Here is a 10,407-nt window from a genome sequence, read left to right as displayed (position 1 = left end):
GCGAGCGTGCGGTGTCGGCGTGCATCTGGACTGCTGCTACTGGTTGTTTATTTAGCGTCGTGAGGTGCGAGGTGGTGAGCGCGCGAGGGGAGGGAGGGGAGGGAGGGGAGGGAGGGGAAGGGGGGAAGGGGAAGGGGGGAAAGGGGGGGATGATATATCCACTTGACGGACGGCCGTGATACGCGGTCTAAGGAAATAATCGTATCTCCTCGTCCGGTTTGTGGGTGGGATTTGTGTGGATATGGAAAACACTGTGAGGATGGGGAAGGGAGGGGAAGGGCCGGGGGGGGTAGGTCAGGGGTAAGTCAGGGGTAAGTCAGGTAGTTAGTTAGTTGGTTAGTTGCTGTTGGTGGTAGATAGATGTAGACGCAATATGAGGAAGTGGTAGGGGAGGGAGGTATGTGAAAAAATAGTCTTTATACACCCCTAGAACGGCCTATAAACTCCCTCCCCCCCCTTTCACCCCCCTCTTCTCTCTCTCGGGTACGAATCCCATAAATCCACTCTATCTCCTCCCTCCCTTCGCCCCCTTTACCTCCCCCCCCACCTCCTTCCCATCTACTTCCCCTCACCTCCTATCTGCAAACCCCCATAATCAACATCAAATAGACAGTAGTCATCACCAATCCGATCCTCTAAAAGAATTCTCAAACAAAAAGGAAGAAGAAGAAGAAGAAATAATAGAAACGGATGTAATAAAAGGTCTTGAAATCTCCCCACTCCCCACTCGGTTTCTCTCAAGAAAAATAGGACAATACATATAACCCCCACTTGCGCTCTGCCTAGTTGGATCACTACCACACATCCACATATCCTCTCAATCCCACAATCCCTCCTATCCCCCATCCATCCATCCAACCCCTCCGACCCCCCCAATCCCCAGCACCACGCTAACCACACCATCCCTAAGCCCAGTCCAATTGAAGAAGTATAAAAAACGTAAGAAGAAGAAACTTGGTACACAAAAAAAACCACAAAATACACAAAAGAACTCCTTCCCCATCCCTGAACCCCTCAAAAAGACTCCTACTAAAAAAGATGTGCCATGCACCTTTTAAAGTGTGAAAATACAGTTATTTTAATGAACCCATCCGAATCCATCTGGATGCAATCGAAAACCGAGATCCTGACGGCGAATAAGGCTGGCAAGATGTCCAGCGAGCGAGCGGGGTGGGGTGAGAGATCAGCGTTGCTGCGATCGATCCTTAGCACACATACATTCAAAGCTTCGAAAGAAAGAAAAGAAAGAAAGTTAACTCACACGTCCCCTCCTCCCCTGCCCCTGCCCCCCATACGTTCCCTGACCGACCTGTCCACCCACCGGCTGCTGTCCCGCATACCCATACACCCCTCCAAACTGTCCCATCCCCCCAATCTGTCCCATCCCCCCAATCTGTCCCACACCCCCCAGCTGCCCCCCGGCATGCCACCAATCTGTCCCAACCCCCCAAGCTCTCCCGGCTGTCCCATCCCTTGCGACGCAGCCCCAACGCCCTGATACGGGTACCCGCCGAACCCACCAATCGGCGCCCCCCTAACCAATAACTGATTATACCCCCCCACACCCGCCGGCATCGGCACCCCAAACGACTGGGGAATCGTGTACCGAGAGGGGTAAGGGAGTGGTTCGAGGCTGGGTGTGCGTTGCATGTCGTATAACGGGTGTGGGAGGGGGAGGGGGAGGGTGGGTTGTTGAGTGTAGTACTGTGGGTACTGCTGTAGCTGTTGCTGTTGCTGCTGTTGGGGGAGAGTTTGCTGCTGCTGGTGATGGATGTGATGTTGCGGTTGTGGGGAGTGTTGCTGCTGCTGCTGTTGGCGTAGATCAGCGTGGTGATGTTGCTGCTGTCCGCCGCCGCCACCATTCGCCTGCGCCTGGGTTTGAGGGGCAGAGCGAGGCGCGCGCTCCTGGGAATGCGTATGCTCTCTCGGTCCTGTACTCCCGTTACGGGTAGGCAGGCCTACTTCATCCATCAACCTCTTAAATCCCTGTCCTGGCTGAGCCTTGAGTTTGACGAGGACGTTGCGGATATTCTCGACGACTTGGGCGCGGATGCTTTCATCGAAGAAAGGGGTTGTAAGGACCTTGAAGATCAGTGTTGGGCCGCAGATGTGGTCGGTTAGTATGTCTTCCAGCACCTGGTTGTCAGGGGAGAAGAAGAGCGCTTGGAGAATGATATCACGCGCCTCGGGCTCGTTGCGCTGGTTGATTACTTTCACCACCGTGAGGTACGCAACCTTGTGCGTGCACAGGTGCACTAAATGCGGCACCAAACGCGGCGCCAGCACAGTGCGGCGCTTGGGGAAGGTACACGTATCGAGCAGCCAAGTGAGCAGAAGGGCCCCATTAGCATTAGCCGCCAACTGCACGCTATTGAGGGCAATAGCCGCCGCCAGAATGCGCTGCTGCTCCCTCGTCGCATGATGACTCTCTAGACACGCGCGCATAGCCCTAGACCCATATCGACCCTGCGCAATCTCCCACATCTTCGTGAGCATGATCTCGAAGATGAAATCGTTGTACGGCGACCCGAAGCGGAGACAGCACTGGAGGACGTAATTCCCGAACTGGTCGAGGAACAGCGGGACGGTGTAAGGACGCACCGCCTCGACAATCATGGACATTTGTACGGGCATGCGGCAGACGTCGATGATCTTCTGCGCGGCCCAGGTGCCGTTCTTGTGGACGCCGATTTTAGCCATGTGCGGAACGATCTCGGCGAGCATCGCATCCCTCACCGGGTCGGAGCAGAACTCAAACAGCTTCTGCACGACCGTGTTGCCGAGGTAGTCGGAGGAGAGCTCGGCGACCTCGGGCAGCATCTCCATGGCGATGTTCTCGATCTCGGACTGCGACCAGCTGTTGTTGTCGATGCGCTTGCGGATGTCGCGCAGCTTGGGCGCGTCGTGGATGCGGTTGAGCGAGGGCTCGGCGACGGGGGGAATGTCGTTGTCGTAGCCGTCGTATTGGAGGGCCTGCTGGAGGATCACGTCGATCTTCTGCCTCTCCTCGTCTGTGGCGCTGAAGTCCTTGACGATGCTGAGGATCTCGCTGCGCATGTCTTGGAGGCGCGGCACGGTAGGGGGTGTGGTGCTAGGACGAGAAATAGCCCCTGCGTTTGCGGGCGTGCCGTTTCGCGATCTGCTCCCGTTCTCCTGGCCCTGCGAGAATGGATCCGGAGATGGGGAAGGGAAAGCGCCATCGTGACCTGGGGTGCCGTTCGAGGACGGTGGCTTGGCAAAGTTGATCCTGACGGGTCCAGCACCGGGGAAGATCTCCTTTCCATTCATCCTCGCCTTTGCCGAAATGGCACTCTCCAGGCGCTCAAAGTTGACAAAGCCACAGTTCTTGTGGGTCAGGACTCTCGCCGAGATGATGGCGCCGTGGGACTTGAACATCTCCGTCAGGGTCGAGGTCGTGGTCGACGACGGAATGCTGCCGAGCCAAAGGGCCCGGGTCGGTCCTTCCAGATTGGCCTCGTCGGCTGTGAGATGGGTCGAGCTAGTCTGGCCGTTGGTGTAGCCCAGGTTTAGCGCCTGGACTGCCTCTGGCAAGCCGTCGTAATCGGCCGAGTCCCTGAGATCAGCTACGCTAATGCTGTTCTCCAGACGAGATGAAGGGTAGTAGTTCCGCAGAAGGCCTCTTGGTCCCGGCGACTCAAGGACACCCGCGGTTCTCGCACGGGGCCGATTCGTCGACGCCTGGTTGGCAAAGGCTTGCACGGCAAGATTGTGCTGCTGGATCGCAGCGTGTGTCTGCGCAACCTCATAGTGCAGACGCGCCTGGTGTGCCTCATAAGGCGTCATGCTCCCAGTTCCATAGTCATCTTCCTCCTCATCGGCGTACTTCTCCGTTGCGTTCACCGAGTACGAGCGGAATCGGCTGGCCTGTCTATTCGCATCGATCATGTTCGCCAAGAACGGGTTAGCAGCAAGCGTAGCCCTCGGAGGCTGCGGGGTGTCTGCGAGTCCGAGGTAATCCAGCGTCCTCATCTGCATGTCATTCTCGCCAGTACCTTCCTTGGAGAAAGAAGACTGAGTGGGAGAGTTCGGCCCGTTCGATCCTAGACTCGCAATGCTCGCCAGCGTAGACGTCCTCTCCCGCCCCGACGTCCAGTTCGTCGAGAAGACAGACGGCCCAAACGGACCGCTGCCCGCCTGTGTCGTCGACGAGAAGTTGGAGATGTGCTGCGGTACCGATCCAGCCCTGAGACGAGACAGTAGCGCCGCATTGTTCGACGCCGAGCTGTTATCTCCAATCTCGCCCAAGCCAGGCGAGGGAGACTTGTATGGACTCGGCGACGGCGACGGACGAGAGGTCTTCGATCCGAGAGACGATAGCCCACCCAGTCCTCCCAGCGGAGCGCTGGGAGCGAACCGAGACGGCACCGTCCCTGCTCTCGCACGACGGCCCTGCGGCAGGCTCTCGGGGGTCGGCAGCTGTATGTAGTCCGGGAAGCCATCCGTCGGTGATTCGGGGATATTCTCACGGAGCGGAGTCGAGTTCCCGCTGGTCGGTGGTCCCCAGACATTGACCGGGACGCCCTCTTGTGCCTGGATCTCGCGAGCCCTGTTGAGAGAGAAATGGTCAGCACACATAATATATTTTTGTCAGGGCTAAGATGGGGAGAGTGGTGGTGCATACCTCTTTGAGAACAGCCTACTGGTACTACCAAGCTCGTGCGATGGAGAGCCAGCTCCGGAGCGCGAGTTGCCGGCCATCTTGCCGACTGAGGTCAGGCCAGGTGGGTTGCCGAAGGGTGATCTAGCGGAGGAGGAGGAATTGGGCAGCTCGATGGGCGATGTGTTCCCTGTGGATGAGCCTGAGCGAGGTTGGAGCATCATTGAGGGCGGCAGGTATCCCAGTGAAGGGTGCTCTGACCGCGAGGAAGCCATTTATATATAATTTGCAGCACCGGTGCTGTGTGCGGGTAGCAAAGGGTGCGGGTGGTGTGAAGTGAAGACTCCAAAAAGACGGCCAAGTTTGTTCCGGGCGTCTGTATGGTGGAGCAGCAGGGTCGAGGGAAGCCGTCTTGGGCAATTTCCGAATTAATATGGATGGAGTATTTAGGCCGGTCTGTCGTCATAAAGAGTTGTTGATAGCTTTTGGGGGATTGATTTCGGATGCAAGAGCAGTAGTGGAGTATAGTATGTATGTATAGCAAGGAGTAGTAAGTAGTAGTGTAGTAGTAGAAACAGAAACGGATCTATTAAAATAGTATGGATGGCGCCGGATGGGAATCGATGGACAGGAATCATATATTCCCCAAGGATTGGTCAGAGGAGGGAGGATTTTAAAATTTCGAAAGAAGTGAAGTTGAATTGGGAAGAAAGGGAAGCAGGATTGAAGGTGTGGTTGAAGGTTTGGGTGTGTGGGGTGTGTGGGGGGTGTGTGGAGTGTGTGGTGTGGTGGTGGTGGTGGTGGTGGTGGTGGTGGTGGTGTGTAGGTAGTAGAGTAGGTAGTAGAGTAGGTGGTAGAGTAGGTGGTAGAGTAGAGTAGGTAGTAGAGTAATTATAGGAAAGTAGGTAGTAGATTAGGTGGGTAGTAGAGTAATTATAGGAAAGTAGGTAGTAGATTAGGTGGTAGAGTAGAGTAGAGTAGAGTAGGTAGTAGAGTAGAGTAGGTGGTAGAAAAAAGGAGGTAGGTGGTACAGTAGGTAGTAAAGTAGGTAAGATTAGGTGGTAGAGTAGAGTAGAGTAGGTAGTAGAGTAATTATAGTAAAGTAGGTAGTAAAGTAGGTAGTAAAGTAGGTAGTAAAGTAGGTAAGATTAGGTGGTAGAGTAGAGTAGAATAGGTAGTAGAGTAATTATAGGAAAGTAGGTAGTAGAGTAGGTAGTAGAGTAGGTAGTAAAGTAGGTAGTAGAGTAGAGTAGAGTAGAGTAGAGTAGGTAGTAGAGTAGAGTAGGTAGTAGAGTAGAGTAGGTAGTAGAGTAGAGTAGGTGGAAAAAAGGAGGTAGTAGAGTAGGTGGTAGAGTAGAGGTAGTAGAGTAGAGTAGGTAGGTAGTAAAGTAGGTAGAGTAGGTGGTACTCCGTAGGTAGTAGAGTAATTAGAGTAGAGTAGGTGGTAGAGTAGAGTAGCTACTAGAGTAGAGTAGCTACTAGAGTAGAGTAGCTACTAGAGTAGTAGGTACAGTAGAGTAGGTACTAGAGTGATTGGGTTGTTCCTGGCGTGTGAACAGGGCAGCCATGCACTGAGGATGCAGATTTGCAGCGTGTACAGTTGAGTTCCAGCGAGTTAAAATAGCGTATGTACAGTGGAGCACAGTGCCAGTGCCGAGAGTACCTGTATTCTAGCTGCAAAATAGTGCATCAACAGCAACAAATTGACGGAGCGATTATTGTGTGGTGCGTGGTGTGGTGTGGTGTGGTAGTACAAGTACCGCCCGCACTAACCCAAGTACCCCTTGCCGCGCAGTCAGCAGCTAGGGTACCTGGAGTAAGGTTTAGAGGTACGAGGCAACCGTAGAGTCCTCGTATCGTTCCACCTTTGCTAACCCTGGGAAAAGGTACGCGTACGCTCTTTTTTGTCGTATTGTATGTCCTGTGCACCACTGTGCGTATGTGACGAGTAACTTGTCGATTGGCGGGCTGGGAGAAGGAACCAATTGGACATATATGTATGGGAGCGGAGCAGTCAATGCACTTACTAATATGCTGAGGTAGAGGGAGGAGGAGAGAAGGAAGATAGAGGGGAAGAGTGAGGGGAAGAGTGAGGGGAAGAGTGGGGGGAAGAGTGAGGGGAAGAGTAAGGGGAAGAATAAGGGGAAGAATAAGGGGAAGAATAAGGGGAAGAATAAGGGGAAGAGTAAGGGGAAGAATAAGGGGAAGAATAAGGGGAAGAATAAGGGGAAGAATAAGGGGAAGAATAAGGGGCAGGGAGGGCAGAGGTGAGAGTGAGGAGGGTGACGGTGACGGTTGACCACTGTGGTACTATCTATTATCCTATCTATTATGGGAAACGGAATCAGAAACGGACACGACGCCCGACCGAAAGAAGCCTTCTGCCGCCCGCTCAAACATCCGTCGTGTCTCCCCCTTCTATCGGCATCGGGGATAGTTGTGGTTGTCTTCTTGATAGCCTCCTGTCTTCCGCGTATCTCGCCTGGGGAGGTAGGGTTGGCGTCTTGGAATGGTCCAAGATGCTATATCTCAACCACGGCGGATGGTCAGCACTCGGTGAAGGCATACTCACATCTCAGATCCCTCCCTCCCTTCCCTCCCTCACTTCCCCATCCACTCAGTCAGTCCCCAACCCCCTCACTTCATCCAAACCCCTCCTCTCGTCCCATCGACACCGCGCTGAGACCGCGTGTCTCGCCCGAGAATAGCCTGCCGAGCGCGTCAGAATGTATGTTTCTCTCCGCGTTGCGTCTATAGACAGGGGAAGGGTATGGAACTCGACTGGACATCCACGCCTCTCCACAAACAGATCTCGGCGCGGAGTTGAAACACACGCCGCATGGACCCCGCGAGTCATTCGTGAGGCGGGGAGGGGGGAGATGAAACATGGCGTTGAAGACAGGGAGGCCAATCGCGGTGGGGTTTTGGATGTGAGTTGTTTTGCTATCTCTTTTGGGGACCTTGCAGAAGATGGAATGAATATGTCTCGATTAGAGGGATGGAAGGGCTAGAAAGAATAAAAGTGCTGGAAGCCTTGGAAATGTTAGAAGCAAGCTCAAAATAGATCAGAGCAGTAGGATCCCAATTCACCTCCAATTCCCTCCTGCGGTGCTGCGTGATACTATCCGTAACACAGATTAATTATATCCAAACCAGGCCAGAATCAATCCCATCTCCTCTCCCAATAATAAGTGCCCAAGCTGCAGGTACAAACTGTCTGTACAACACACGCACGAGCGCAGTATATATAGGTCACGTGACCTATATCACGTGACCTATATCGCCAACATTTAACAATTGGAACTCGGGTAGGCTTGGCGTTACTTGGCATACTTTATTCTTGTTGATTTGGGCACCTCGGAATATTTTTCTCAGCCTCAGCCTCGTGGTAGCGCCCTACACATCTACGAGTGACAACTAAGAACAGGGGCTTTTTTGTCAAGTTTGTTTGGCTTGTTTGGGATAGAGGCTTAGGTGCTGGATACGGCGCGAACGACTGGGAAGTGGACGATTTCGAAAGACGCGACGCCACGGCGCGGTTTGGGAGGGTTTGAGGACGCCCCGACGACTAGACGATATGGCGGACGAGGGGGGTAATGATACGGAGATGAGGGTGGATGATGTGGAGGATACTACGATGAAGATGGACGACCCAGTCGACACCCCCGCGAAGGTCGACGACGAAGCCGATACCCCGATGCGAACAGACGACGCAGCCACCACCCCCAAGCCAGACGACCACGATGACTCCTCCTCCTCCAGCGACTCCGATTCCGATTCCGACTCCGAACCCTCCTCCCCCAAAGAATGGCTAGCAACAAGTCGCCAGCGCCGCTCCACAGCCGGCAACCGCCTCTCGACCCTCCTCCAAGCCGCCGCCGCCGACGACGACCTCGAGCTCCTCTTCGCCGAAGACGAAGATGACGCCGGTTTCTCTGACGAAGGCGACGCCGCCTCAGATGTGCAGATGGACTCCTCCTCCGATGAAGAGGATGCTGGTCCCTCCGCTCCCGGCGCGGAAGATCTCGAGGGGGAGGCGGAACTTCAGAGAATCGCGAAAGCGGAGAGGATTGCTAAGAAGAGGAAGGCTGCGTCGGGGATTCCGGCGGCGTTGAGGAAGAAGCCTCGCGTGGCTGACAGAGCGGAGACGGAGGCGGCGCCGAGGCCGAAGAAGAAGTCGGAGAGGGCGAGCTGGATTCCGTCTGCTGAAGAAGCCCCCCTGCGCGCCTCAGACCGAAAGACCACGAAATTAAGCAAGGAGCAGTTATACGTACAGATGCAAGACCGCGAGCGCAAGCGCGTGCGTCAGCTCGCCAACATGGAGAAAGCCGCGCGAAAGCGCGAAGCAGAACGCCGACCGGAACGCACGCAGGAAGATCGCCTAGCGGAGGCGGCGCGGATAGAGAAGCGGAATGCGAAGAGTCTCAATCGGTGGGAGGAGGCGGAGAGGATTAGGGAGGAGGAGCAGAGGGCGAAACTGGCGGCACTGCATAATCGACGGTTGGAGGGGCCGGTGATTACGTATTGGAGTGGGAGGGCGACGTGGGAGGGGGATAGGTTGAGGACGGTGGGGAGGGATGTGGTTATTGAGGAGAGGGAGAAGCCGAGGAAGAGGAAGGGAGGGGAGGGGGAGGAGGGGAGGGGAAAGGGGAAGATGGGGCCGCCGGCTGCGGTGGGGGGGGCGGCTGTTAAAGTTGAAGGAGCTGCGGCAGATTCGGCGTCAATGCCGCCGCCGGTGGTTGATACGAAGGCTACACCGTCTATGTTGAATGGGACGACGCCTCTCCCTGGGTTTGCGCCTACGGCAGCACCGCCATCGGCTTCGACGGCCCCTTATACGTCGCCCGCGCCAGTGGCTCCAGCAGCTCCTGTCGCTCCCTCCGCATCACCGTCGGTCGCAGCTCCGCCATCCTCTGCCACCCCTGCTCCAGCAGCTGGATCTGTAGCTAGTTCTGCTGCACCACAACCAGAATCTACCGCTGCCCCAACATCAGTAACGGAACCTGCAACAACAGCGCCTGCAGCCGAAACTGCTGCACCGCAACCGGAAACCACAGCTCCCGCTACTCTAGCAACGGAACCTACAGCCGCCCCTGTCGCACCAGGAGTGCCTTCTGCTGTCTCCGAATCCACCGCTGTCCCCCCACTAACTGTGCAAGCTGCACCACCACCAGCTCCCGAAACCGCACCTCAACCAGCGCCAAAAGCCGCGCCTTCAACCCAAACGCCTCCCATACCAACCGACACCGCATCTACCGTCCCCAAACTCGTCCCATCTCCAACGGAGCCCTTCAAGCTCAACCCCGCTGTCCCACCAACCACACAATCTGCCCCGCCACCAGCTGGAGATGCCGCTCCTCCAGTTACCGCACCTCCAGCCACCGCCTCATCAGCTGTAGACGCTGCACCTCCAGCTCCCACACAACCCACCACCTCCACCACTGACCCCTCACCCCCCACCCAACCCACCGAGCCCATCTCCCCCCCCGCCCCCGCCTCCCAACCTACACCTCAAACCTCAACGCGCTCATCCTAACCTCCTTCTCCGAAACCGCCCTGCGCGACAAATCAACCCAAACCGCAATCCTCTTCCGCGGCAACCGGTTCTCCAAACTGCCGCGCCCGCCGCCGCCTCCTATCTGCCCCATAACGGGGTTGCCGGCGAGGTTCAAGGATCCAAAGACGGGGATGCGGTATGCGAATGCTTATGCGTTTAAGGAGATTAGGAGACTGGTTGCGGGGGGAGGGACATGGAGTAGCTTGTTGGGGGCGTGGGTGGGTGGGGGGGC

The 10,407-nt window shown here is 55.8% G+C and overlaps 3 protein-coding genes across 3 annotated transcripts; 2 read left to right on the top strand and 1 right to left on the bottom strand.

Moving 5' to 3' along the window:
- Positions 1–883: 883 nt before the first annotated feature.
- On the bottom strand, positions 884–5,397 carry VC83_05969 (uncharacterized protein). The gene is made up of 3 exons (XM_024469576.1): positions 4,643–5,397; positions 1,262–4,567; positions 884–1,192 (listed from the first exon to the last, which is right to left on the bottom strand). Exons 1-3 carry the CDS (start codon positions 4,891–4,893, stop codon positions 1,030–1,032), a joined length of 3,720 nt encoding a protein of 1,239 aa, XP_024322306.1. The 5' UTR covers positions 4,894–5,397; the 3' UTR covers positions 884–1,029.
- Positions 5,398–6,534: 1,137 nt separating this feature from the next.
- VC83_05968 (uncharacterized protein) lies at positions 6,535–7,230 on the top strand (the record flags this gene model as incomplete). Its single annotated transcript, XM_024469575.1, has 2 exons — positions 6,535–6,555; positions 6,662–7,230. 2 exons carry the CDS (start codon positions 6,535–6,537, stop codon positions 6,887–6,889), a joined length of 249 nt encoding a protein of 82 aa, XP_024322307.1. The 3' UTR covers positions 6,890–7,230.
- VC83_05967 (uncharacterized protein) lies at positions 7,231–10,398 on the top strand. Its single transcript, XM_024469574.1, has one exon. It carries the CDS (start codon positions 8,196–8,198, stop codon positions 10,152–10,154), a length of 1,959 nt encoding a protein of 652 aa, XP_024322304.1. The 5' UTR covers positions 7,231–8,195; the 3' UTR covers positions 10,155–10,398.
- Positions 10,399–10,407: the final 9 nt, after the last annotated feature.

Source organism: Pseudogymnoascus destructans (genome assembly GCF_001641265.1).
Source record: "Pseudogymnoascus destructans isolate 20631-21 unplaced genomic scaffold scaffold_16, whole genome shotgun sequence".
NCBI classification, from domain to species: Eukaryota; Fungi; Ascomycota; class Leotiomycetes; order Thelebolales; family Thelebolaceae; genus Pseudogymnoascus; species Pseudogymnoascus destructans.
The sequence above is the reverse complement of the archived record's forward strand: the minus strand, read 5'-3'. Positions and strand labels throughout refer to the sequence as shown.

What these genes read in the sequence shown, in the direction of transcription:
- VC83_05969 (XM_024469576.1), bottom strand. Translation starts at nt 4,893, where the DNA reads ATGGCTTCCTCGCGGTCAGAGCACCCTTCACTGGGATACCTGCCGCCC. An exon ending in AGTAGGCTGTTCTCAAAGAG is followed by an intron (nt 4,568 to 4,642) that starts GTATGCACCACC and finishes CTCTCTCAACAG; the next exon opens with GGCTCGCGAGATCCAGGCAC. An exon ending in GGCAGGGGAGGAGGGGACGT is followed by an intron (nt 1,193 to 1,261) that starts GTGAGTTAACTT and finishes GATCGATCGCAG; the next exon opens with CAACGCTGATCTCTCACCCC.
- VC83_05967 (XM_024469574.1), top strand. Translation starts at nt 8,196, where the DNA reads ATGGCGGACGAGGGGGGTAATGATACGGAGATGAGGGTGGATGATGTG.